This window comes from Sorex araneus, chromosome 1 (assembly GCF_027595985.1).
Source record: "Sorex araneus isolate mSorAra2 chromosome 1, mSorAra2.pri, whole genome shotgun sequence".
Lineage (NCBI taxonomy): Eukaryota > Metazoa > Chordata > Mammalia > Eulipotyphla > Soricidae > Sorex > Sorex araneus.
Window position 1 is genome coordinate 362,532,237 of NC_073302.1, and position 27,478 is coordinate 362,559,714.

Here is a 27,478-nt window from a genome sequence, read left to right on the forward strand (position 1 = left end):
TTCCAGAGGTCTTTAGCTCCTGAGGCTCTGCTCGGGGAAGGGAGAGAAACTGAACCCACCCCCTCTGAGATGCCCCAGTGAAGACAGCCAGGCGCAGGGACAAGAGACTGCGTCTCTCTCTTCCAAGAGCTTGGTTTTATAGTCTTAATTTAAATTTAAATTAAGTTAGTTTAAAAATCTTAATTAGTCTGAATACATAATTTGATAGCATCTTTCTAAGCTGGTTGACATTTGACTTTTACCTTTCTCAGTCTTATGCAGGGAAATACGTGCCAGCCATCGCTCACTATATCCACATGCTCAATCCCACATCGGAGATGAAGATCAATCTGAAAGGAATCGCGATTGGAGATCCATATTTTGATCCTGAATCTGTAGGTGTCTCATTTTTGCTTTCCATTTGCTCCTTAAGGAGATTACATATCTTCGGACCAAATGAAAGTTTCCTCTTATCTTTGAGACCTAAGTGGATAAAGAGAAATACTCTTGCACAGTTGACTTTCTAAGGATTTAAGTCTTGTAATTTGTACCAAATGTTTTAAGGTGTCAACTTACTGTGTCAATCTAGGTTGGCCATGAGCACAAGGGGCTTGTGTGTGTGTGTATCTGTGTGTATCTGTGTCTGTGTATCTGTGTGTATCTTATATGCTGTTGTGTATTGTGTGGTATGAGTGTGTGATTGTCATGCTTTGCAAATTTCAACACAAGTGTGACAAATTACAAAGGGTGATTCCTCCAAGCAAATGGGTTTCCCTAACTCTTTCTGCCCCGTGGCATTTGTTTGTCTCTTTTTCTCCTTAGATCATAGAAGGTTATGCAACATTCCTGTACCATGTTGGCTTACTGGATGAGAAACAGAGAAAGTACTTCCAGAAGCTGTCTGATGAGTGCATAAAGTACATCAAGGAGAAGATGTGGCCTCAAGCCTTTGAAGTGAGTTCTGGGGCTCGCATTGCCCTGGATCAATGAGAACCATCTGAGAAGGGTCCTAGAAGTTCCCTGTGCTCAATTTGCAACTGTTGCCATTAGAGGTGTATGTTATGCTGGACAAGATCTGAAGGCAAGAGGAGTGGGCTGGTAATGAAGAAAAGAACTGTCGGGGTTTTCTTTGCATTTACTTTAGTTGTATTTTAAGCCTGAGCTCACCTTGGGGTGTTTTATCTAACTGTGTCTTTCATTAACCGTTCTGATTTACTTAAGGGCTGTGTCTACCCTAAGTCCTATTTCCTATCACATGGAAATCAGAAGAAAGGCAGCCTCAAAAGTGGCTGCATGTGCTTGGACATTTGCTCTAAGCCCTCCAGAAGTGTAATGTCCACACACTTTCAGCTGCAGAAGTGACTACAGTGTATAACAAAGGTCACATGTTCCTGAGTGTCACTAACAACACTATAAAAGCATAGTCATCTGAAACTTTTACAGAGTCATAACTGTTTGTAAAGATCATTACATTACTCAAATTTGAGGATTGAGCAAAATGGTTTTATGTCCCCCCCACCTTTTCTATTGTTATTTAAAACATAAGACTACACACAGTACTAGAATGCCAGTTAGAACTTTGCCAACATAGACTAAAAGCAGGTGAAAATCTTCCTTTGGGTGGTGTAGGGGTGAGGGGGTGAGGAATGTCTACCACCTTCTCCATAGAGACATCATGGAAGTTTGACATTAGTTTTGTCAGAAGTCAAGTACTGGAGTTTGGGGACTTTCATCTTTTTAATTTTTTGTTTGGGGGGCACATGTGGCCTTGCTCACTCCTGGCTTTGCACTCAGGAATCACTCAGAGAGGGCTCTGGGGACCCTTTGAGGTGCTGGATCACCCCCAGGTCAGTTGTATGCAGGGAAAATTATCTACCTACTGTACTATCTCTCCAGCCCCAATACTTTATCCTTTTGTTATTGGAAGCACAGCTCCTAATTATTCACCTAATGGCATTATTGTTCTTTGAGGGGTTAATCCTGGGTCTATGTTCAGAAGCCATCCATAGCAGTACTTGGGGAATCCTATGCAGTAACAAGGATGGAAGTGGAATTGGCTGCATGCAAGCAGCCTGTACTATTATTTTCCTAGCCCATGGCATTATTGTTCTTAAGGCAGAGATCTGATGGTGCAGCAGGTCAGCCATTCAGATCACAATAAAAGACACCGAAACTTAGGGAAAGGTGTGGATATTAGAAAGTAGGGTCCACTTTACACTGAGGGTGTCAGGACAGTACTTGATACCCAACTTCCCCAAGGTGGTCAGTCTATTGCTATGAACTCTGATGGTAAATTGTACAACCTGAAGGAGTGAGGGAAGTCCTTGATCAAACCCTCCCACACCCGACACAAACAGTTTGCCCCTTCTATGTGAGGACACTCCACTTGATTGGTCCTGATTCAGAATAACTTGTGTACTTGGAGATTATTAGAAAGATGAAGAGGTATCTGTCATGATACATAAAGGCCCATTCTTCACCTTCTATGACAGGGTTGTCGAATCTGGTTTTAGGTTATCTGCTGTGGTAGACAGAGAGGATTGAAAGGAATAAATATTGAGAATTTAGAATTAGTATCAAGGGTTAGTAGTATAAGACCAGCCAACAAGTGAGAGGATTGATAGTGTCATTGAAGAAGCATATGGACATTGATAAACATCAAAGGCAAGAGTATGTGTTTGGCCCATAAGGGAAAAGAAAACCCAAAGAAGCCTGTGGTATGTGAGGAACCAGTCTCAACTCCCATAGAATTAGTAAAACTGTTTAAAGACTCAGGTATATTCAGAGATAATAAGATGAGGTCCATGAGGTGAAACGGAGATGATCCCAAATGGGATTCATCAGAAAGCAAAGCAAATTGAAGCCCCCAAACATGGGAGACTGGAAGGTAGGGGATGTCTTTATGACCTTTAGAGTCATATCATAAGTGATTAATCAAAACAGAAATACCTTTCCTTTTTCAAGGGAAATATACAAAAGACTTCTTAGGAAAATAAGTTGCTAACAGTGAAAAGTGCTTCAGTATGCAATGAAAGACTCAAAAATTCTGAAACCTAAGGGAATACAAATGTCAAAACTGCAAGCCTACATAATAAAACTTGTAAGTGCTTTGGTTCCTTTAAAGAATTTAGTTAATCAGGGGCTGGAGTGATGGCACAGCGGGTAGGGCGTTTGCCTTGCACGCGGCCGACCCGGGTTCGATTCCCAGCATCCCATATGGTCCCCTGAGCACCGCCAGGGATAATTCCTGAGTGCAGAGCCAGGAGTAACCCCTGTGCAGAGCCAGGTGTGACCCAAAAAGCAAAAAAAAAAAAAAGAATTTAGTTAATCAAAGAGCAGTAGTACCTCAGAATTGGAAACCATCAATCTCTACACTATGTCAGTTGGTGAGGTTGCTGAGATGTTCTGAAGAATTCCTGAAAAGTGCACACAAGGTCTGGACTCTGAATTGCCACTCAAGCATTTCACCCAAGGTCATTTTTAGGCATCCTATTGTAATCTTGGGATTGTAATTATACAAGATTCCCAATAACGGATCTCTGCTCCCATACTCTCCCTGACATTGACCGTGCTCTGAATCACAGAATTCTCTTTATTAAACAGGTGTTTTTCTTTTTTGGGGGGGCGGTTGTGGATTTAGTCATATAACATTCCAATATTCATCCCATTTCCCACCACTAATGTCCCTAGTTTGCCTCTCTCCCCCTAACCCACCTCTGTGGCAGGCACTTCTCTCTCTCTCTCTCTCTTGCTCTCTCTCTCTTTTTCCTTTTCCTTTTCCTCCTTATGGTCTGCAATACAGATACTGAAAGGTTATCATGTCTATCCTTTTACTTACTTTCAACACTCAGCTCCTACCCAAAATGATCATTTTCAACTATTATAACTATTATTGTCATACTGGTCTCTTCTCTATCTTAATTACTCTTCGCACCCCTCCCTACACACACACACACACACATACACACACACCTCCAAACACACACTCTTGTGGCAAGCTTCTAACCATTGACCAGTCCTTCTGGCCCCTGCTTTTCCTGGCCTTTGATCTTAGTCTCATACAATGCTTTGTTTTGTTTTTTTATCCCACAAATGAGTGCAATCATTCTATATCTGCCCCTCTTCTTCTGGCTCAGTTCATTCAGCATGATACTCTCTATGTTCATCCATTTATAAGCATGAAATTTACTTATTTACTTATAACTGAAAGAAGCTTTGACTGGAGAGTAGATTTCACAGGTCTCAAACCACTCTTATTCTTTGGAAGCAAAAGATTTTGACTATTTTTAAACAAAAGTTATTCTTAAAGGTTAAATTTATATTTCCAGTGATGTTGATTATTTATAAAAACAAGTTCCCCAAATGCTGCCTGCCTTCAGGACCACTGGTAACCCATGATGCCCCCTGTAGTCCGCAAATGGAACAGAAACTCCACTGGGCTGCACTGTGAGACAGCGTTTGGCAAGCAGGCCTTTCCTTTGTGTGAGGATAAAATGTTGTCATTCCTCTTAATGCAGTTCTGAGTCGGGTTATCCGACTTGGCAAGCCAGCCAAGTTCCCTCCCCACCTTATATCCTTCAGCCAGGCACCGCCATTCCTGCACAGCCTTCTCAACCAACCAGACAATATCACTAGTGAACTAAGTTTATGATCATCAACCCCTTCCACAGGGATGCTCCTTCTTTATACCAGATTCCTAATCTTGTGACAATACTAACTTCGATAATTCCTCCATGAGTAAAAAAAAAAAAATTCAAATGAAATAGTGAGAATTTCTGTAAAAGCCAAAAGCAAGACCAGAAGGAATTGAAGATCAACAGACAATGTGGTTCTGATATTGGGGAGACAATTGGGTATAGCAGATCATAAAAGCTGGGGAGTCCTGACCTGGATTCAAATGTCACTTCTAACGTTAGTAGTGAGGTGTTTGTAGCAAGAAACTTAACTTTTCTGTGCCTCATCTTAGAAATTGGACACTAGTATTTTTCCTTGTAAGAAAACAACATTCATAGAAAGCTTTAAAATGTGATGAGTGGAGGCAGCCAAAAAAGATAGTATCTGAGTAGAGTGCTTGCAGGAGTGATCCCAAAGCACAGAGCCAGCAGCAAGTCCTGAATACCACCAGATGTATCCTCAAACAAACAGCAAAATGCTGGGTGGTGGGAGCCAGAGCAATAAAACAGTGTGTGTGTGTGTGGGGGGGGGGCGCTGTTGACCTTATACGCAGCCTACCAGAGTTTGATCCCTGGCATTCCATATGGTCCCCTGAACACCAATCGGAACAATTCTTGAGTGTAGAGCCAGGAGCCAGGAGTAACCTTTGAGCATTGCAAGATGTGGCCCCCAAACAAAACAAAAAGACAAAAAAGTGCTGGGCAGGAGATAGTACAGTGGGTAAGGCATATACCTTTCATGCCGCCAATTCTTCCTTGATCCTTGATACCACCTGTGGTCCACAGAGCCCTGCCAGTGGGATCCCTCAGCACAGAGCCAAGAGTAAGCTCAAAGCCGAGCCAAGTTATGAGCCCAAAACAATAAGTACTGATTTATTTCCTGAAATTCTTTCACAAGAGTCCTTTACAATTTGCTAACTTCACCCTAATGCTGCCGAGGGTCTTAGTTTCCTTTGACTAGTGCTTCTGCTTCTTGCTCTGCCCCAGACCTGTCCCTCTCCTGTTGCTGCTGCTCCTGCCCTGCAGTCCCTCCCACAGGAGGAGCTGGCTTCTCTATTCCCTGCTTTGTCTACGTGCATGTGATGCTGGGGATTGTGCCAAAGACTGCTACACGCTGAGTTTGTACTCCACCACTGAGCAGCATCTGTGGCTGCTTTCTTTGTACCACTTGGTTAATAGGTACCTCCTTGCTTCTCATAGCTTCAGAAGGATGTTCCTGCATTCATAAAGATGAGTGCTGACTCTCATATCCTTGCATGCTACCACCTACCACGTCTGTTGTAATCATCTGCCCACCCCTGGCTTTTTTCTTATTTTCTGAATATTTTTACTCTTGCTTCACTGTCACTTTCTTCAGCATTATTCTTGCCATCATATCTGATGTTCATAGTATCCAAATTGATGACCCTTTTAATATGTGAACCCTCAATTCCTTCGCCCCTTCTCTTTCAGTGATCTTGTTCTATTTACCTTATTCATTTACTGCTGTCCCCACCCCCACCCCCAGAGCCAATTATCAACCAGTTTCAGAATGAAACATCTTCCTTAAAGTGTCATCTACAACCCTACCAGTTCACCTTTTAGGTGTGACTGGTCCACCCTTCAGTAACATCCTACACCCCATTTTCTTTAAACTCATCAGTTCTTTCTACCTCTTTGCCACCTGAAATTCCCTGAGTCTCAATTCTTTAATGACCTAAGTTAAAAACCCAAAGTGAATATTAAATATATTCTCAACCTGTGCTTCTTGCATACTGCCTCTAACTCCTTTGGCTAAACCACAGATCTGATTTAATGTAACTCTACTTTGCCTAACCTTCCCTACAACTAAACACAGGACTAGAGAAAGTTATACAACTATACTCAAGCTCTCATTCTTAATGGAAGACCCAGACTTTAAAACCTAGAGTCCCATTTGGTTTCCACCAGCTTCATAATGCACTGGCATCTGTATCTAGTCTCTCCTCATACTTGAACGAGTCATCAATAGCTCATGATATGCCAACCCTTCCCCACAAGGCCCCATCCCACAATAGGCTCCTTAGGGCTTGCTTTTTACTATATCTGGGATTCACTTCAATAGATGTCTGCATTGACAGTGTTTCTCCTTCCCAACAACTTTCTACCCAAATGTCACCCAAGTGAGCCCCTCCGTTTCCTCTGTAGTATTCCCTTCCCCTGCCCCCCACCTCCTCCCTCCACACACCCATCACACTTCCATTCTCAGTCTTTCCTTTTCCCCAGCACTTACCATTCTCTAGACTTTTGCATATTTTTTATTTACTAATACTCTGTTTCCCCTTGGAATATAAGTTCCACAAGAGATGACTTTGGGTCTGTCTTGTTCACTGCCACTTTGCCAATGACCGAAACAAAAGCTGTGCAGTAAGTAATTGAATATTTAGTGAAACAATGCTGTACAGGAAATGTTATGAAAATGCAAATACTTGTATACGTTTACCCATTCTGATAGTTTTTTTTTCTTTTTTTCTCCCCTCTCACCTGACTTAGGTGCTGGATAAACTACTAGGTGGTGACTTAATAACTGAGCCTTCTTACTTTGAGAATGTTACTGGCTGTTCTAATTATTTTAACATTTTACAGTGCAAGGTAATGGTAACACCCTTAATTTGCTTAAAACTTTTGGCAAAGTCACACTTCCTCCAATTTGGTATTTTATACTAAGCAGAAATGTCCATTTGCAATATTTAGTCTGCTAATGTATAGGATTTTTCTCACATCAGTACATTAAACATTGTAATCTGAACACCTAGAATGTAAGGTATTCCAGATCACTCAGAACAATTTCTGATTTACCATTTCTCCTGATAGAGCTTATTATACAGAGGTTCCTTTGTGAAGGATGATGACCAGAAGTGCAGGTCTGAGTGTGAAGTCCCTGGGCTCCAAGCCTGTAGATAGTTTTTTGAAAATGCCCATTTATTTGTTCTGTACTTGGATAATTAAAACTGCCAAAAGGGGGCTGGAGTGATAGCACAGCGGGTAGGGCGTTTGCCTTGCACGCGGCCGACCCGGGTTCGATCCCCAGCATCCCATATGGTCCCCTGAGCACCGCCAGGAGTGATTCCTGAGTGCAGAGCCAGGAGTAACCCCTGTGCATCGCCAGGTGTGACCCAAAAAGCAAAAAAATAAAAAATAAAAAAAAAATAAAAAAAAAATAAAACTGCCAAAACTTGTATGAAAATGTTTGCTTTGTCATGCTTTTAACTGTGTTCATTTCATGCTGCCCTCAATTCAAGCTCTCTAGAACATTCCTCAAAGTATTCAAGTAAAGGGGTGGAGGGGGGTTATTTTTGTTTCTTCACAAAAGTAGGCTGTTTCTTCTGATGTCTTTTGTGTAGCATTAATCAAATAAGACAAAGGGAGTCAAAATAAGCATTTGTATTTGTATAATATTTTTTAGTGCATATAACTATGCATTTGGTTTTTAAATGCCTTAATTATGAGCTGTTTTGTAAACAAAATATAAAACTAATTTCAATGGAATTCACCAACCCTGTGGTTTTGGCTACCAAGAGAAAAACATGTGGTAGGCGGGATAGAAACAACATTTGTGATCAGATTTTTTTCCTTTACGAAGTATGGTGTATTCACAGTAGAAGTTGTTCATGATGTACAAAGAATTTCAAATTAAAACTCTAAGATTTTTTAAAAATATTTTTACAAAACTGTGCTACTTTTTGTTTGAGTGAGTTGAATGTTATAGACTTATACAGGTTTCTTAAAAGGGAGACAATTTTTCTTTGTAATGTGTTCTTCATGAAATATCATATGTTTTTATATTTGGTATAAAAACTAAGTTTCTTAAATTACTTAAGTCCCTTAAGTTACAGTCAGTTGATTATTTGTGTGTTTTTTAAATAATCAGCAGAACATGGAAAAGAAATCCTCAGTTTTTAATACAACAAACCACACCTCCAACTCCTGGTGGTCAATTTGACCTTCTTTCCAAGAAGCAAATTGATTTTGATCATCTCACTCCTATTTTCCCTACCTTAGCCTTGAATTGTGCTATTAATTGGAGCAATAGGTTTCAAAAGATTCATTTCCCAAATTAAAAATCTAAGATTTTTAAAAACTCTATAAACAAAACAGTATTACTTTTTCTTTGAGTGAGTTGAATGTTACAGACTTATACAGGTTTCTTAAAAGGAAGACAATTTTCTTTTGTAATGCATTTTACAAAAGGAAAATCTAGGATGTGCAAGCCAGGGATTTGCTCTGAGAGTAACATATCATCTATCTTCGTGTTAGTAAAAGTGAAATAACTGTAAAATAACCAAGATAAAATATGAAGACACATTGTTAAGTTGTTGTACAAAAATATTGTCAAAAGAATAGTTTTAGTAATGCCACACCTTGTTCAATGTGCTATATAAGCTACCTGAGAATGCACCACTATCCACATTAGTTCACATCTATAAATATCCATGGAGATATAATGAGAAAATGTAGAACTGTCCTCAGCTTGTTGTACCCACCACCCAATCAATGCCCCCTAATAGCTTTCTGATGCCTCTTTCTGCCAGGATCCTGAGGACCAAAACTACTACAGCAAATTTTTGGCCCTCCCACAAGTGAGACAAGCCATTCATGTGGGAAATCGAACTTTCAGTGATGGATCTACAGTTGAAAAGTACTTGCGAGATGATACCATGCAGTCAGTTAAGCCTTGGTTAATTGAAATCATGAATAATTACAAGGTAAGAAAGTTGCTGCTTTACTTACTGTTTCGGAACTTTTCAGATAACCCAGTGCCGAGCTAACTTTATTTGTAATGTGACTCCTGCTGGTTTTTACTCTTGGGAGAGCTTGTAAATATGAATAATAACCCCTTCATTGATTGATTTCTTTTATTTAAAAGTTTCCCTCCCTCTTTTAATGAAGTCCCCTGATACTGCCTTAAAATGAAATTCTCTCTGGCATATGCCATGTCTCATCATTTGTTGAGAAAGGAAGCATTGCAGAGCTGAGAAGATAATGGGTCTTATGTAAGCCAATTTTCTCTTATTGCTTGAATTACAATATTAACCCCAATGAAGGAAGGGATAAATGAAATCAACTGGTTGTTCCAAAAATGCATTACCCCTAATCATTTTATTCATTCATGTAGCTCAATCACCACTTTTTTCATGTATGCTTTAAGCCAAACACTGTGTTAAGCTGTCACCTTGACATGATGAGTGATAAAGTTTCCCTGTTCTGAGGCGTGTTAATCAAACACCGTGTTTGTTGTCTGGCTAAGATAGTCAGATTTGCTACTGGAAGTGCCAAAGGAAAGTAGGTGAGAGGAAAGGAACTCTAAACCCCAGAACTCTCACTGGAGAAAATATCCCAAGAGCAAGTGACAGGGAAAGTGGTCCTGCATATTTCTTTCCCACTTCTTACTCTCTCCACCCCTCTCTCCTCCATCCTGCAAAGCTGCGATCTTCTGGCCTGGGCATGTGCTATGGAAACTGCAGAGTAAGGGTCTAATGTAGAGAGGAGCCCCACCAGTGACCTGCATCCTCTCAGCATCCCAGAAGAGACAAGGCTAAAGTTTGGGTGGCACAAAAGTAGAACAGTCAGAGGCCACCACGAATGAGTTAAAAATCAGTTCTAGATGCTAGAGAGATAGCTCCCAGGATAAAACCCTGTCTTGCATGTGATTGAGGCTGGTTCACCCCAAGTACTGCATATGATCCTCTGAGCACTGCAAGGAGTGACTCCCAACCACAGAGCTAGTGATAATCTTAAGCACAATCAGGTATGGCCCCAAATCAAACAAACAAAAATATCTGTTCCATAAGTTATTTTTACGTTAAAAATTGGCTGATAAACTTGTCCTTACTACATCAGGTATTTGTTATTCACAGATTTATTAAACAAAAATAGCATTTATATATGTTATAAACTATGTACAGTAATATAACATGCGGTATGCAAAATTGGTGCTTTTGAACAGAAAGCACTTGAGAAAGTTCTCATATATATTATTTATATCCTTGGGAGAAAGATTATTCTCATTGAGTAAATTTAGCAAGAGTAGGGTTTCTTTTAAAATTTCTTGACAAGGTCATAGAGAGTATAAATAAAGCATTGCATATGGTCCTCCAAACCCTACCAGGAGTGATCCCTGAGCCAGGAGTAAGCTCTGAGAATCGCCAGGTGTGGCCCCAAACCAAAAGAGAAACAAGCAAAAAAGATCTTAACCGAAAAGTGATGATAGGGTCAGGTATCTGAAGATAATAACTTTCCTGGTAGTTAATGACCACAGAATGTCTGCTTGGTTGTGAATGTAGAATATATCTATTATAGATTATCATGCTTTTTTTTTCTTTTTGGGTCACACCCAGCAGTGCACAGGGGTTACTCCTGGCTCTGCACTCAGGAATTACTTCTGGCAGTGCTCAGGGGACTATATGGGAGGCTGGGAATCAAACCCGGGTTGCCTGCATGCAAGGCAAAAGCCCTACCTGCTGTGCTATTGCTCCAGACCCTATCATGCATTTAAAAAATTTTTAATTTTCTTTTACTTGTGGGGCAATGTTGGGCCATGCCCACAGTGCTCGGAATCCATACACCTTAGGGCTCTGTACTCAGGGATCGCTCCTGGCTGTGCTTAGGGGACTGTATGGGGTGCTAGGGATTGAACCTCAGTTGACTATATGCAAACAAAGAGCCACCACCACTGTACTATCTCTCTGGCCCCTGTATTTTTTAAAATTTAAATATCCATTCCTAGTGCTCGCACATCCTTTACCTACTGACATAAATTTCAATGAAATCAGGACGTTTTCTAAATGAATTAATTCTTAAGAGGTTGTCAGAAGAAGAGAATAGTTTAGTGCTACAAATAATCCATTCTTTCATAAAGAGAACAAAGCATGCAGTCAATCCAACTGCAAACCCAGAATGTCTGCTGCTGAAACAGGCAACATATTCACTGCTGCAGCTGGCAGAGCCCACAGGGCAGTGATTATCTTTGGCTTGTCTGTTAATGGTGGTGAACCTCAATGTATATGCAATGGAATCAGAACAACCTAGGTTGGCTTAAAACATTAGTACCCTCAGAGTTTTATTTATGTAAGACTCACTGTTAATTTATCATAGAGAAGAGTGAACATGTTTCTACTCATTGGAACATGGAAGTTACTTTTTCCCATGATAGATTTATTGTAGCCATTGTGGAATATCTCTGATGGACTGAGAATTTCATAGACTTCTGGGTAATTCCTTGGTATATTGGTTTCTATGTGGAATGCATAAAATTATTGTCTTTTTTTTGGGTAATGATTTACAAGGGATTTGTACTTGAAGTCCTTCTCTTTTCAGCAATTTCAAATGCTCAGGAGATCATTGAAAGTGTTCTACAATGATTTAAAAGTAGCTAGAGTGAAAAAACACCAGATGGACAATGGAAATTCTCTGTGGTGGAATCAGGTTGTAGTAGCTGGGTCAAAGAAAATAGTGGTTATGAGCATGAATTCTCAAGTTCGGCACTTCATGGTTGCATTTTGGTTCTACCATTCACTGGCTATATTCCTTTGAGGCAGGAAACTTAACTCTGCACGCTTAGCTGCATCATCTGTATGTATCCTTATGGGATACTTATAAATGAGTTCTTGTGAGATTTAAGTAGAATAAATCTCTTTAATTAAAGGAGATTTAGTCTTTTAAATCTCTTTTAAGATTTAAAAGAGATTGGGGGGAGACAGAAAGATAGTACAAGGGTTGAGTTCTATGCCTTACAAGCATACCACCCCAGTTGATCCCTGGTCCCTTGAACTTCTCTAGATATGGCTTTGTAGCCCCTGAACAAGCCAGGGAAGTCTGAACAGCACCTGAACAGCACCATATCCTCAGACCTTTGTGTTGAAATACTGGCCCAGTTGACTGACAGTTGGCAAGAGGGGCACCCATATGTACTATGCATCACTTGGGAGGTCCCAGTTAATTATTTACTCATTTATTTAATTGTGTATGTATAAAGTAGTGTTTAGTGGTGCTTTAAAATGTAGGCTATCAACAATGACAGTCAACAGATTTCAGCAAAATTCCTTAAGCACCAGCTATATAGATCTTACAGATCTATATATATATATGTATATATATATATATATATATATATATATATATAGAGAGAGAGAGAGAGAGAGAGAGAGAGGTTATACAGAAAAGCCTGGAAAGCAAAAATACAAATGGTCTCCACAAACTTAGAGTTTCCAATGTGCCATACAGGAGCTCAAGATTGCACTCATCTGTGGAATATAAAATAACAGAGTAGGAGACTAACACCCAAGAATAGTAGTATATAATACCAGGAGGTTGGCTCCATGGCTTGGAAGCTGGCCTCACATGCTGGGGGAAAGGCAGCCCAGATAGAGAAGGGAACACCAAGTAAAATGTGGTTGGGGACCCCTCTTGAGAAGAGAGAAGCGTGCTGAAAGTAGACTAGATTCTGAACAGGATGGTCAGTCAATACCCCTATCGCAAACCACAACACCCAAAAGGAGAGAGAACAAAATGGAATACCCTGCCACAGAGGTTGGGTGGGGGGGAATGGGATTGGAGGGTGGGAGGGATACTGGGTTCATTGGTGGTAGAGAATGGACACTGGTGGAGGGATGGGTTCTCGAACATTGTATGAGGGAAACACAAGCACAAAGATGGGTAAATTTGTAACTGTACCCCACGGTGACTCACTTATTAAAAAATTTTTTAAAAAAGAGTTACCATACTTCCCTAATCAAGTGAAACACTGAACAAGTGAAACAACAACTCTTTCTCCATTAAAATATAACTGAGTCACAGAGCAACCATCTCCCTATAAACTGGAGCAAGAGCTAGAGGGAACTCTTACTTAGATGAGCAGAGACTCACAAACACACACACACATACACACACACAAACACACCATGCAGGCAGGGAAAACCTGAGCTATAATTTGCAAATTGCAGGAACCTCAGTGAATACTAACCAGAGAGGGCATTGGGCTTGGTGGTTAGTCATAAGGAGAGAAACAGACATGGAATAATCTCCTTCAACATGTAATCTCCTTCAATATTGAAGAAACATAGTGGCAAAAGGCAGCAGACCCTGAGAATTGGTCTATAAAACTGAACTTACCAAGGCCAGAAAGATAGGACCATCCTAATGAGTATGAAGAGCAATCATGCCAAGCTTGACTGACTTTTCACTTCAAGGCTAATGATATTGAGCTTCTTCTTATAAATATTCAGTATAAATTTTTAAATATTTCGAGAAATGTCTGTCCAAATCCTTTACACATTTGTTAACGAGGTTGTTTATCTTTTCATTGTTGAACTATAAGAGATATTTAGATATTATGCATACAAATCCTTCATCAGATACACAATTTGCAAATATTTCTCCCTTTTCTTGATGTTATTTATTAAAGCCCAAACAATTTCCTTTTTGTTTGTTTGTTTCTTTCCTTTTGGTCACCCAGCTGTGCTCAGGACTTATTTCTGGTTTTGTGCTCTGGGATCACTCCATACTGTGCTTAGGGAACCATATGGGGTACCAGGGATCAAAACTGGGTCAGCTGCTTGCAAGGCAAATGTCCTCACTTTACTATCTCCCTAACCCCCAGTTTCAATTTTGATTAAGTCCAACTTATCAGTTTCCTTTAACCACTTATTCTTTTGGAAGAAGTGTTTATGCTACATCTCTCCTTTCCCTACCAGTCTGAAATACATTTATTTGAAGTAGTGGTTATCATTGTTACCTTTGTGAGAAGCTTTGCACACAACCTAATTATGCTCCACTCTGTCAAAACTTATCATCTATTTGTGTAGTAAAACAACTAGCATGTAGTAGTGTGCAGATACATTTGGAAAAAAGAGAGGAGAAGAAATCAAAGAGAAACAAAATAGGATAGACAGATTGTCTGCTGATTTGTACCATAGCTACCTTTATAAAAAACTGATATCAATTATATAGTAAATGCAAATAATTCACCCCTTGATCATATTGTGTATATTTTGTTTCTTCCTCTTTTGTCAGCCTGAGCTTTTTTGAGCTTCTTTATTAAAGTTTATTCAGTTTTGTTTTATCTTAAACTTTTACTTCAGTTGCTGTTTTCAGGGAACTTTCACCCTTGTGCTAGATAGTGAAGCCCCAGAGTCTAACTCCACACCTCACCCCACTCCCCACCCCCCTGCCTATGTGGGCCTTTTGGCTTCCAACCCAGCAATGCTAAGCTGGTGCTGGGAGGAGTGTCAGGAATCAAACTCTCCCTAGACACTCACTCTTTATTTATTCTTTTCGTTTTTTGAACCATACCCAGCAGCACTCAGGTATTACTCCTGGCTCTGTATTCAGGGATCACGCCTGGTGGGCTCAGAACACCATTTGGGATTCAAGGATTGAACTCAGGCCAGCCACATGCAAGGGAAGTGCCCTACCCTACTGTACTATTGCTCTGGTCCCCACCACTCACTCATTTTTTTAGACAAACTTGATTTACAAGAATGTAAATGTTTATATGTACTAGCAGTGCAGTGTTACCACACCATGTTCATTACCAAATTACACTATTCCCCCCACCACCCTAGTCCACTGAACCCTTTCACCCCGGTCCCCTGCTTCCCTTGGTAACCTCTGTTGTGTCACCAAAGTTTAAGGGCTTGTTTTTATTGAACATCGTCTCTGCCTTGTTTTGTTTATATACGAAAGTGAGTGAGATCATCTGGTATTTGTCTTTCTCTGCTGAATAGTTCCGCTCAGCTCGGTCCTCTCCAGTTTTGTGCATGCTTTCACAAAAGGCAAGCTTTCAGCTTTTCATATGGCTAAAAAGTATCGCATTGTATGTATATAGCACATCCTTATCCACTCATCTGGGGAGCACTTGGATTGTTTCCAGGTCTTGGCTATTGTGAAAGAGCACTGCAATAATTATTAGAAGTGCATATATCTCTTAAAATGAGTGTTGTGTGTTTCAGATAGATAGCTAGGAGTGCAATTTCTGGGCCATGTGGTAGTTCTATTTTTAATTTTCTTGATACTACAATGCAGTTTGGGGGTATACCACAGCTAGGTATATAAGCATAAAAAGAGGGTGCAATGCCTAATGAGCACTAAAATTAAAACAAATGTGCAAACATGAGAACTAGGAAGCATGACCCTAGACATACACCACAACCATAACTTGTTTCAGGTAAGAGTGCGTCTTCTAGTAAACACTCTGTAAGCATTGCAACTAAAGGAGAACAAATCTTAGTAAGTACTTCTGCAGAGCGTGTGAACACTAAAGCCTAATGTGTGTTGTCCAATGAGCACCACACTAAATATATATGAACACCACAGATAGGTATATGTTTGGCTTCTGGTCATAGCAACAACAACAAAAAAGGGAAGATAAAGAGGAAGTGGAAAATTTTGTAGTTGATGGATAGGGCATTTGTAGAACCTGAGAAATGCATCCTTTTCCTAATGATCTTCAAAAACACATCTCCCCTCTCCCCCGCCCCCCAAAAAAGAACCTATGTTGTCTTTTGCTACAGATTCTGAATATATTTTCAACTCCCTTTTTTGGGGTATAATTCTAGTTGTTGCCTTCCAATAAAGTATATTACAAAGACTGTGTTTGCAAAGACTGAGTTACAGGCAAGAGAGAATATGACAGTGGATGCATTTTATTTGAACAAATAGAAGTTACAACTCTTTACAAAGAGCCTGCTTGGATTCCAAAACAAAACAGAGCCTTAGGATTTACAGTTGCCCTGTTAAGTTGTCTGGAAAAGTACTACAGTTTTAGGAGGTACCATCTCCAAATGCCAATTTTGCCTTCACATTTTGTACCCTTAATGGTTAAATTACCCTGGGGTAGGGCTTAGTTTGCTGGGTTTAGAGTTCATCTAGTCAGGAAATTGTAAATATAATGTTACATTTCCCTGTCACTTATCATTCTGCAGCTCATTAAATTCCAACTAATTGCATCTTCAGAATTCAGGCTCTTTATGTTTCTCAGCCAGCACCAGACTGAAATCTTAACACCCTGGTCGTTAGAGTTTTATTTACTTGTCTAAGACTCTCAAAAGATCTTCGTTTAAAAACAGGCAGTTCCTGATTAATGGATGTGACTTAGAAGTTTGAAAGGTAAATATTTCTAGTAAATCTACCTCATTTTAGCAGTCATTCTAATTACTTGTGGCATTTTCCTTAATAACATCTTCTGATGGTAAAATGTCAGTGGTAATGGTGACCAGGAAACTGGATTTGATAGATGTCTAATTCACCAAGAAAAATTTAACACTTACGTGGGCCAGAGTTTTCAACTGCTTAGGAGTCTAAGCTTCCATCAAACCTGATGGGAAAAATCTGGCCTTATTGGCTCGAAGTTGATGTGATCACTTTTATTCCAAACCCTTTGAAGACAATGAAGCAAATGCCAGTTCCATTCCATGGAAAACTTCTGGGAGGAGAAAGTAGCTCTCAATGAAGCATGACTAAGGAAATGGGGGCTAACCCTTGCACATTTGTTTGATGTAACTGTAGCACATAGATAAGCAACTGCCACATTACAGGCAAATAAAAATAGTGTGCATTTCAAAAACTAATTTTTTTTTTGCTTTGTGGGTCACACCTGGTGATGCTCAGGGGTTGGTTACTCCTGGCTCTGCATCTCAGGAATCACTCCCGGGGGTGCTCTAGGGACCATATGGGATGCTGGGAATCGAACCCGGGTCGGCCACGTGCAAGACAAATGCCCTACCTGTTGTGCTATTGCTCCAGCCCCTCAAAAACTAATTTATATTGTAGAGTTCCTTATCAATTCAGTTTTCTTGTTTCGTTTATAATCCAGAAGTATGCTTCATTAAAAAATGAATTTAAGAAAATTCATTTTTAAGAAAATTCAATTTTTAATAAAGTGTACTTCTGTCTTTTTTGGTTTTAAAGCATGTTAGTGAGTAAAGAGATAAGAAAATCCCTATAACCTATGAAACAAAACTTTCACTCAATTTATTTAGGGCTTTGGCATGTTTTTTTATAGCCTTTCAATTTATGTTAGGATGAAATACTCCAGTGAGAACTAGTGTATATTTCCTATATCTAATTATGCCATTTGATAATAACATAATTTGTGGTTTGAAATCATTTGGTGAGTACTATTATAATTTTTTGCAAGGATTTTATTGTTGCAAAAAATCCCACAGGTTTGAAATGTTAGAAGATAGATAGGTTTTTGAGTTTTAGCAACAGAAAAAGTATAATGTAATCTATTGTTATTCAAATACACAAAATCGGGGTGGCAACAGAAGAAAGACAGTAAATGGCAATGCCACTTGGTATGTAGATTGCAGGGGTCTGGAAAACAGTAAGCTACAAATGCCTAGTTAGATCCAGCGTTACCTGTGCTTCTGCTATAAAGCACAGATTCAGAGTTGACATTGCATCAATTGTACCAGTTGACTTTGAAAAAGATCAGTAGGGAAAAGGTGGGGGAATATTAAAAACAATTGTATTAGGTCCTCTGCAATAGATTGTCAGAGCATTCAATCCTCTTTTCAAAGTAGAAGATATGTAGGAAAGGATATAAAAAGGATAGGACATTTCAGGACAGAAATGTCCTGAAAGATTGAACTATTGGAAATCATGGTCTTCAAAGCAGTGGTTGTCCATCCTAATCCTTTCCATGAAGGTCTGAGGGGTTGAGGGGTGGGTGGGAGCAGGGGGTATAGTAAACCTTTAATATTTTTAATTTAAGAAAAAAAGAAATAAAATAGACTTTACCAATATTTAATAGATGGATTGGCACTGGGGCACTTCTGTGATTTCTGTGTCAGACAGTCAGAGCCAGAATGCAAAACTTGCATTCGGTTAGGTTTTCCCTTATGATCCTCACCATTGCCATTATCACTGGATGCTGTTTCCCCTGGGTTCTGCCTCCAGGCCCAGTGCTCTTTCCACTACCATCCCTTCTTCCTCCAGGTGAGCAGAGATGCCCTCCTTCACCAGCACTCAGTCCAGCTCTGTTAGATGCCAAGCGGAACATGGCATTCATACACATCACAAGCAAAGGGCATGGCTCTTACCACGAGGCTTCTTTGTAGGATTTTCCTGCCTGTATTGTAGTTGCCCAGTCACACTCCTGCTATGGGTTACTTCGTGCCATCTATTCATTGTGTACAACTCCCGAATCTTGTTGCTGGGTCACAGCCAACACCATAACACAGGTCCTGGTTCCTGTGCCCAGTGACACAGGATGCACTGAGAGCCAGAAGCTTCGACCACGCTTTTGAAAGATGAGCTCTGGGCAGGAGCCCCTGGCTCGTCTATCTTCATTTCCTTGCCTCTCTGTGCTCCTTTCACTCTGAATGCTCCTGTCTGTATTTTCAGCCTCCTGACAGTCCCCACATCTGTGCCAGGGCTTTGCACAATTCTTTTGACTACTTGACATTCTCTGTAAAGAAAAGGAAAAAGGATGCTTTGCTTACCAAACAAGGGGGAGTTGTGTTTTGGGAGAGAGGGAAGAAAAAACCCAAAAAACTAATTGCAAGCTAATGAAGTGACTTCAATGAATAGCCCAATTGAGAGTGTGGAGAACGGACACCAGGCTTTCTAGATTAGAAACATAAAGAACAGCAGGTAGATTTTTCGCCCCCAGGTTTGTGTGGAAAGTAACCTGTGCATCGCGGGACTGGCCTTCTTTCTCAAGGAGGTTGACCCAGCTTCTCACCTGTAGGTCGATACACCATGTAGGACTAGTCGAAGGAGCTCAGCTGGCAATTTGGATGAGTGATTATTTGCTGTCACTCTCAGCTCTCTTCTATGAGAAATAGCTAAGTAAGTTTCTTTCATGGAAAACTAGGCCTTTTCTCAAGCTGGAAGGCACATTTGTTCACGGGAGTAGGAATGCCAACAGTCTTACCCATTTGGGGGGTGGGCGGTGCAGGGGTTCACAAATCATGCTCAGGCGGCTCAAGGTCTCCCATAGCAATTTCTGGCCAACTGTATAATGGTTCAAGGCAAGGGCCCAAGGATGTAATGCTGCTCGGCTCTGTAGTGCCAGGGATACGTGGTGCTGGAGGCCTCAGGGCTGCACCTCATCATGTTCAAAGGGACTATATAGTGCAAAGGGACCATGCCACACTCACTAGACATGCACCCTAACCATTGTACTATCACCTATGCCTCTCAAGAGTTCACAGTAGACTGTACTTCATTGATTGCACTGCTTAGTGGATACTCCAAGGCTTCCTTTTCCTCTGTCCATGTTCTTTGTGAGCTTCTGAAGAGACACCTTCAAATAGATGCCTTTAGGGATTATTCCTCTCACAGCAAGTCCTCCCTACTTTCTTGATCCTCATGGTGATTTCAGTGGCATTGCATTCTGGCAGGGGTCTCAACTTCCCTGTTCTTTGCTTCTCAAATCCCTTGGAGCATTCACTTAATGGTAGAGTGATGTGTGCAGGAAGTTGAATGATGGTGATGGTATTGAAAAGGATAATGAGGGGGGAATTTATGGCTTGGGGGTTTCCTGTAGTTTGAGCCTACTTCCTGTAATAACCAAGGGCTTCCGAACATATGCCACTTCTTCACATGAGGCATTTTCCAATTTTATTTTTCAATTTTCCAATTCAGCTCCATGAAGTACAGGTTGCCCTTCTAAGAGTGGCTGTCCTTGGAACTTACTTCCATCATTTGGCAGGCATTGAAAAAGAAACTGATTTTCTTTGTAGGATATACCAAACCCAAGGTGTACACCTACTGCCTGATAAAAGTAGAATGCAAACATACATATGTGTCCTTGAATTTTTTTCTATAAAATATGTTAAAAGTGTTTTTAATCAGGTAGAATTAATTTCAAGAATCTAAATTTCTTTCATTTGTATATCCAAAATGTCATTATATTAACATACAATCAGGCTTAAGAAATTATTGAGATGGGTACACCCTTTGTACTAGGTCTCCAAAATGTGGTACTATTGTTAGACTTTTAGCTTACTTCAATTAAACTAGGTACCTTGCAAGTCCTCAATAGTCACATGGGGCTAGGACTTGCTATACTATGGTTAGGTTTTGAGGCACTCAAGATTCCAAAGTGATCAATACTTCAGATATTAGTACCTCAATACCTTCATATTTGATTATAAATTCTAGCATTTCCATTTGCTCTGTGGTGCTGTTTCATGGTGAATAGACTGTGTGAAAATGTAGACTTGTTAATTAAGTTTGTGAGAGGGGGAGAAGTTGGCTTCTCTTCTCTTCTGGCCAGCTTTTAGTGGGGTCATGGCATTGGTAAGTATGATACCATTTTCAGAAAAGACCCTGGGAGTGACCTTGAAACTGATGTTCTAACACCTAGGGAGCACATTCCTCTCTGGAGAGGGGGTAGTGGGCAGGCTTGCCTGCTCCTGGGCCATTCTGGCTTTCTTAAATCCAGTTCTTGACCAAGGTCAGAGAAGACTCTGAAGGAGTGAGTTAGTTCATCAGAAAGGTGATAGGAGAGCCAGAAACAGGCATCCGGATACCGAACTTTTCTGTTCAAGCTGTAGGAAAATACTCTTCTGGGTCCTTATCTAAAGCAAGGCTTAGTGTTCTGTTAGAAGTTAGATTTCTCTTGTTTAAAGAACCCTGGGTTAGAGCCATGGCTTTCTGGATCCTTTTCAAGGTGCCTCTGCTTCTTGGTCTGCTCTAAAAGCAAGTAAATTATTTAGGTTAATGTTGCAGGAAGTCAGAAATAATTTTCTTTGGCCAAAAGACATTGTTCACATAATCACTGGCCACTCAACTCCACCTTATTGCTCCACTCAAATTTTCCTTTGCTTATCTGGTTGAAATCAGTTTGAGGAGGATGGCAGGTACCTGGTATTCTTTTCCTCTCTTCCTTTGTCTTCCCTTTTCTTAAAAGAGAGAGCAAAACATGTCCCCTTTGGGGCTAGAGTGATAGCACAGCAGGTAGGGCATTTGCCTTGCATGGCACAGACCTGGGTTTGATTCCCAGCATCCCATATGGTCCCTCGAGCACCGCGAGGAGTGATTCCTGAGTGCATGAGCCAAGAGTAACCCCTGTTCATCGCCAGGTGTGACCCAGAAAGAAAAAAACACACACACACAAAAAAAAACATGTCCCCTTTGAAGAATAGGGACCTGATTGCAAAAATGATTATTGTTTTATACTAGGATTGCATTATCTTTCTCCCATAATCTTCTTTAGGAAGAGCCAGGAAACTCAAACTTCCAGAGTATTTTAGCCTCACATTCATGCAAAACCACCAGGAAGACATAGACTCAAAGTATGAGCAATGGGCAATTGAAAAAAATCAATCTTACCATTTCTTAAGTAATGCTCCACAGCTGAAGTTCAGATTTTCTTTTACAACTGAAATTTGGGGGCCCTTTTGGGAATCACCCAATGTTGAGCTGGGTAATTCATGAAATTAATTATTTTCTGCTAAGAAAAAAGGCACTGGTGGGTCATGCTAATTATTGTTTCAGGCAATGAGGTCTCCTGCCTAGGTTGGAATGTGTAATAGAAAAATGATAAGCAAAATGGTCAGAAGAGGAAGTGTGGCAGGCCACTCTGTAGGAGTTTCATTGGTTTAGCATCTGTAGGGAAAGCATCTTTAAAAAATTTTTTATTTTGATTAGTGAACAGGAGAGCATTCAAAACTAAGACAGATAGCGGCCAACTGGGAACACTGCAGCCTGGAATAGCTTAGGCTGCTGTTCAATCATTTCCCCAAACAGGAAACCACAAAATGTAAGAGATTAAGGTCACTAGATCATTGGGAAAAGAGCATAACTTTGTCTGCAAAGTATTATGATGGATTGTAAATGGGCCAAAATATAAGCATAAATCTTTCATCTGAAAAATGCAACAATAAAAATCCAGCCTTCTCACAAAAGCTGTTTGCTTTCCTGTTGTATGAAGAGTCCAAAGCCTCCTCCTTCAGCATTTCTGTAATTTTCCTAGTAAGTAAGGGAGCTGTGAGGAAGAGAAAGAGAAAACATTTGGTGCCTTTTCTTAGTAGTAATAATATCTGTGTCTCAGGTTAGAGATTCTTAAGGTTTAGACCAGCAAGTGGCCCTTGTGTGATTTATTTTCAATCTTATGCATAATGTGGCAACAATAGAAATATATTATAATGTATATTTCTGCCCCAAATTCCATCTTTCAAATATTTGTTTATAAAGGCACCAATAAGAGTGCAGAAGTCTTTCTCCCCCTCCTCTGTTGCTTGACTCTCTCTAACATACCTGAAGTCAAAATCTGAGTTAAGAGGATCTTCTTAGTTAAGTCTAGGGCAAGTTAGCTGATAGGTAACTTTGATTATTCCAGTCGGTTAACTTATAACTTCATGTGTATGAGTCTGGCACATTTTAAGCTGGAGATTAATCACCATCTGATTCTGTTCATTGGGCCTTTGCAGGGGAGAAATTTTCTTGCTGTGAGAGATCTCCATGAATAAAACTGCTGATTTATGTACACCCAGAGCCTGAACACATTTCTAGTTTGGAATGTTGCAATGACTAGAATTTTAAAAGATATAAATGAGATTGACTGTAGTTAACCACTTTTCTAAGGAAAACTTGGGAGGATGGAGGGGTAAACTTACCTTTCTTCTGATCATTCTGTTTTGAGAAGCTAACAAATAACCTACAGCATTAGGAGGTCAGTAGTCACATCCTTTCATGCCGGTACCCTGGCTTCCTGGTCTTCAGCCTTCCCATAAATATTGGATTTCAAACAAGTGGAGATTTCATATGAGCAGATTAAATAAACAAACAAAAAGCGCTCCATGTGCCCTGTGTACACACTCTTCTCCAACTCAGACAAAAGCTGCTTCCCTTTCATTTCAGATGGAAGTAAAATTTAGCTGCCTGCAGGTCCAGGAAGGAAATAAAATAAATGAATAGACTTGGATTAAGAACTATTGATCTTTCTCTTACACCATGGCAAAGACATGGCTACGGAGAAATATTTTTCTCTTCTAAGAAAAACAAAAGCATAAGCATTGAGTAACAGTAACTGCCCTGCTCATCTTGGGGGTTAATCTCCCATTATTGAAATGCTGGCATTTAATTGAAACAACACCACCATCGTGATGTAGAGGAGATGAATGTATCTGCAAACTCACTCCCAGCCTCAGGCAGCCAATTTAAAACTTCTGTACTCCATTACACAGATTTATTTTTTGGTTTATTCCTAATAAAAAGTAAACAAAAACATTGATCAAAGCCTGTTCTTCAGGTTACAGGACAATTTTTTACATCTCATATCCTACTCGGCCCTCCCACACTCTGAGATGTAGATACTGCACCTTCTAGAGGAGAAAATTAAGGCTCAGTGTGAGCTGATGGCAGGTCTAAGTCCGCACCATTAGCACAAGCCTTGGAAGTCAAACAGGACTGCAGCTAAAGTCTCTGACTACATGTGAAATGCGACTTTCAAAAGCCCCATCTGCTCATTTTGTGCAGTCCTTGACCCAATGTAGTTGTATAATAATTCTAACTTGTAAGGACTAGAGAGATGGCTCAAAGGGCTGGAACACATGCATTGCATGTGGAAGCCCTGGGTTCAACCCTTAGCACTTCCCTGCTTCATGAGGACCATGTCATGTCAGGTGGTCTCTGGGTACCAGAGTATGCCTTCTTCCCTCCCCCATTCCCCCCTCAAAAAGAGACATTTCTAATATCACCATTCTAATCCTTAGGTAGCATCTCACCTAGATATTGAAGACTGTTGTGAAAGAGCTGAATGTGAATGTGGTGAAAGTACTATGAGCAATATTAATTGAACATTTGCTATGTGCCAAGGATGCAAAATATCTTACATGTGTTATGTTATCCTTCTAATGACTTTCTGTAACATGTACTTTTTCATTTGTAACATTTAACAGAAGAGGAAACTAGGCTTTTCACAGGCTCAATACGCTCATCAAATATCTTGCTAATGAGGCTGGAGAGATAGTGCAACTGGCAGGGTGCTTGTCTTGCATGAGGCTAACCCAGGTTTAAGCCCCAGTACTGCTCATGGTTCCCTGAGCACTGCCAGAACTGATTGCTGAGAGTAGAGCCAGGAGTAAGCTGTTATTACCGTCAGGAATAGCCCCCAAATCCAAATAGACAAAACACAGAAACAAAAGCAAAGAATATTTTTTAGTAAATGGTGGAGATAGAATCCCAATCCAAATACAGGTGCCAGAGATGTGAATCAAGTGGTAGAACCTATATCATGCTCATTCATGGTCCTCAATTTGATCCTCTGCACTGCACATAGGGCCATGTAATACAGTGCTCAAGGCTATCCCTGAGCACTGTGAGGTATAGGCATGGTGGCTTCAAGCACCACTGAGAACAGCCCCCACGATGATTGAAACAATAATAAAAAACTGCCACCGGTCCTGTTTGTTTAATTATAAACTTGTAAACTAAATTCTTTCCTTTAACCTAAAGAGTCACACTTACCTTTAGGTTAGCTCCTGGCATGTGGAATTACAAGCATAGATTAAGCCACCTGTTCAATATGCTCTTTTGGGGGTAGTGACCTCAGGCAGTGGGGCAGAGAAGGCTGAAGCCTTCAGGCTTAGGATTCAGGCCCATCTGAACTTGAATCTCAGTTGCCAGTTGGCTCACTTCCCTGCCCCTCTGTCTTCAGGCACCAAAAATGGGATTAGAATAAAAACACCTGCCTTCTGGGGGTGTTAATGAAATCATGGGCTTGAAATGCTTTAGCACAATTCCTACAACATAAGCAAAAAATGCGAGAGATCTATTATTTCAAAGCTGGCCTCTGCCATGCATCTCAAGCATTCAAGTATGGGAAAACTCACAGCATGCTTGAATCCCATGTTCACGACTGAAGTTCTTTTTAAGGGAGTAATTTATGAGCTCATGGCTCTAGCTACCAAGAAAAGACGGCTGAGATGCCCAGTGTGTGTAAAATCAGTAGCAAAAGGCATGTTATTTTAGGCATTTGAATATAGAGAGAGTTCAGGTTTATCCTGGCTGGATTTCTTTCCACTCTAGGCCTTTGTCTGAGAGAGTAAGATTAGCAACCATGTCGTTGACATAAAAAGATCATCACATATTCTAAAAGTTTATTTTAGAACTTTGTTGAGTTTCCCAAGTCATTTAAAATTATCAACTGGCTTGAGGGGAGGAGGGACTAACTCTCATTGAGCCTTCCAGATCTGTGCACGTTACCTCATAATTTCTCACAGCAATGAGGTGCAGGTCTTAACCTAATATTTTATGTGCAAAACAGGGCCTGGAACTCATGAGGGAATTTCTTACCATGAGCTATGTATAGTACTAGGTCATTGGTGTATGCATTTAGATTTCATCATTATATATATATATGTATATGTATATACACACACATATATATATATTTGGGGGCCACGATTGGCAGTACTTAGGGCATACTTACTCCTGGCTCTGCACTCAGAGATCACTGCTGGTCAGGCTTGGGGACCATGTGGGGTACCAGGGATTGAACTCTGGTAATCCAGGAGTAAGGCAAGCACCCTACCCACTGTACTATCTTACCAGTCTAGACCATTGGATGTTATCAACAAAAACACTACTGGTCATGAAAGGAATTAGTTAAAAGCTATAATTAGATATGATTAAAGTATGAAAGGAATTATTTGGAAGATATGATTAGTCACAGAATCCATGAGAAAAAGAAACTGAAGAACTAGAATAAGGAAAAATTAGGATCAGAGAAAATTCTGGAAACCCAGCTAGTAAAATTTGGATACATCATATTGGAGATTTCTGTGTCATTCTGCCCACAATTCAGATTCTTAGGAGAGAACATTTGTGTGGCTTCATTTGGGTCATGTGTTCATCTTCTACAGAGGGGGCAGAACACTGTGAGTGATGGTGCCCACTAGGGAAAGGGAATGCCCTCAGCAGAAGGGCATTTACATGGAATCTCAGACTTGCAGCTCTGGGAGGACAGACTGGAATATCAGTCTAAATCATGTCCCATGGTGTCTTTGCTGAAGGAAGTTTGAAAGAAACATTGGAGAATGAAGAAATAACAAAATTCTAAAACCTAGGATTAGTTATAGATTACATTTCTTTGATTTTATTAGCTTTTAGTCAGAATGGCTTTGGTTACCAGAAAGGAAAGGAAAAGAAAAATAACAGCCTTGCACAGATTTTTAGAGAAAGTAACGTTTAGTTGGTCATTGGTTCTTTCTTGCCCATTAGCAAATACTTTAAAGTGAATGTTTAGTTAAGATGGAGTCTTAGGTTCAAGATGAAGTCCCATCTGTCAATTTTAACATCCCTTTTTACAGTGTCAGGGAGTTCTGTAGGTGCCAGGCACTGCAAGGTCTGAAAAGAGAACTTAATGAGTCTCTGCTCAAGGGGTTGGTACTATTCTATGCTACTTAATGACTCCCTGTAGCAGAAGTAAGGCATCTGCCACCAGCTGATGATGCCTTTCCACATATCATCATTCACTGAAGCAAAGTGCGAAGTGACTGAGAGGTGTCATCAGAGTTGGACACACAGGCTACAATTGTTTCTGAACTGAAGATGTGAACTCCCTGCCAGACTCAGCCAATTCTTGGGTTCCAGGGGTTTTGATTGCATCTAGCTTTGGTGAGTCAATGAATGCTTGTTGATCTGCAGGAACTGAGCTTAAGGAGTTTTAGGCAAGAGGTTAGAAGTCTTGGATCTAGGAATTATCTGTCATTATGTCAGAATATCCTTAACAATTAGCTGGGACTGGGTATTTCATGCTTCTCCTGAAACAATTTGATACTTAAGTCATATGTGCACTTTGAAAAGTAAAGAAAGTAAAGGACATAACAAAAATGTTTTTCTCATCTCTGCTT

At 40.3% G+C, this 27,478-nt stretch overlaps 1 protein-coding gene across 1 annotated transcript in view; it reads left to right on the forward strand.

Annotated features, from left to right (window-relative positions):
• CPVL (carboxypeptidase vitellogenic like) overlaps positions 1 to 27,478 on the forward strand; it is a 145,331-nt gene that overhangs the window by 80,172 nt on the left and 37,681 nt on the right. The window contains exons 8-11 of the mRNA XM_004604050.2: positions 252 to 374; positions 802 to 933; positions 7,164 to 7,262; positions 9,203 to 9,376. Of these exons, the coding sequence (XP_004604107.2) occupies positions 252 to 374; positions 802 to 933; positions 7,164 to 7,262; positions 9,203 to 9,376 (528 nt within the window). The remainder of the gene's footprint in view (positions 1 to 251; positions 375 to 801; positions 934 to 7,163; positions 7,263 to 9,202; positions 9,377 to 27,478) is intronic.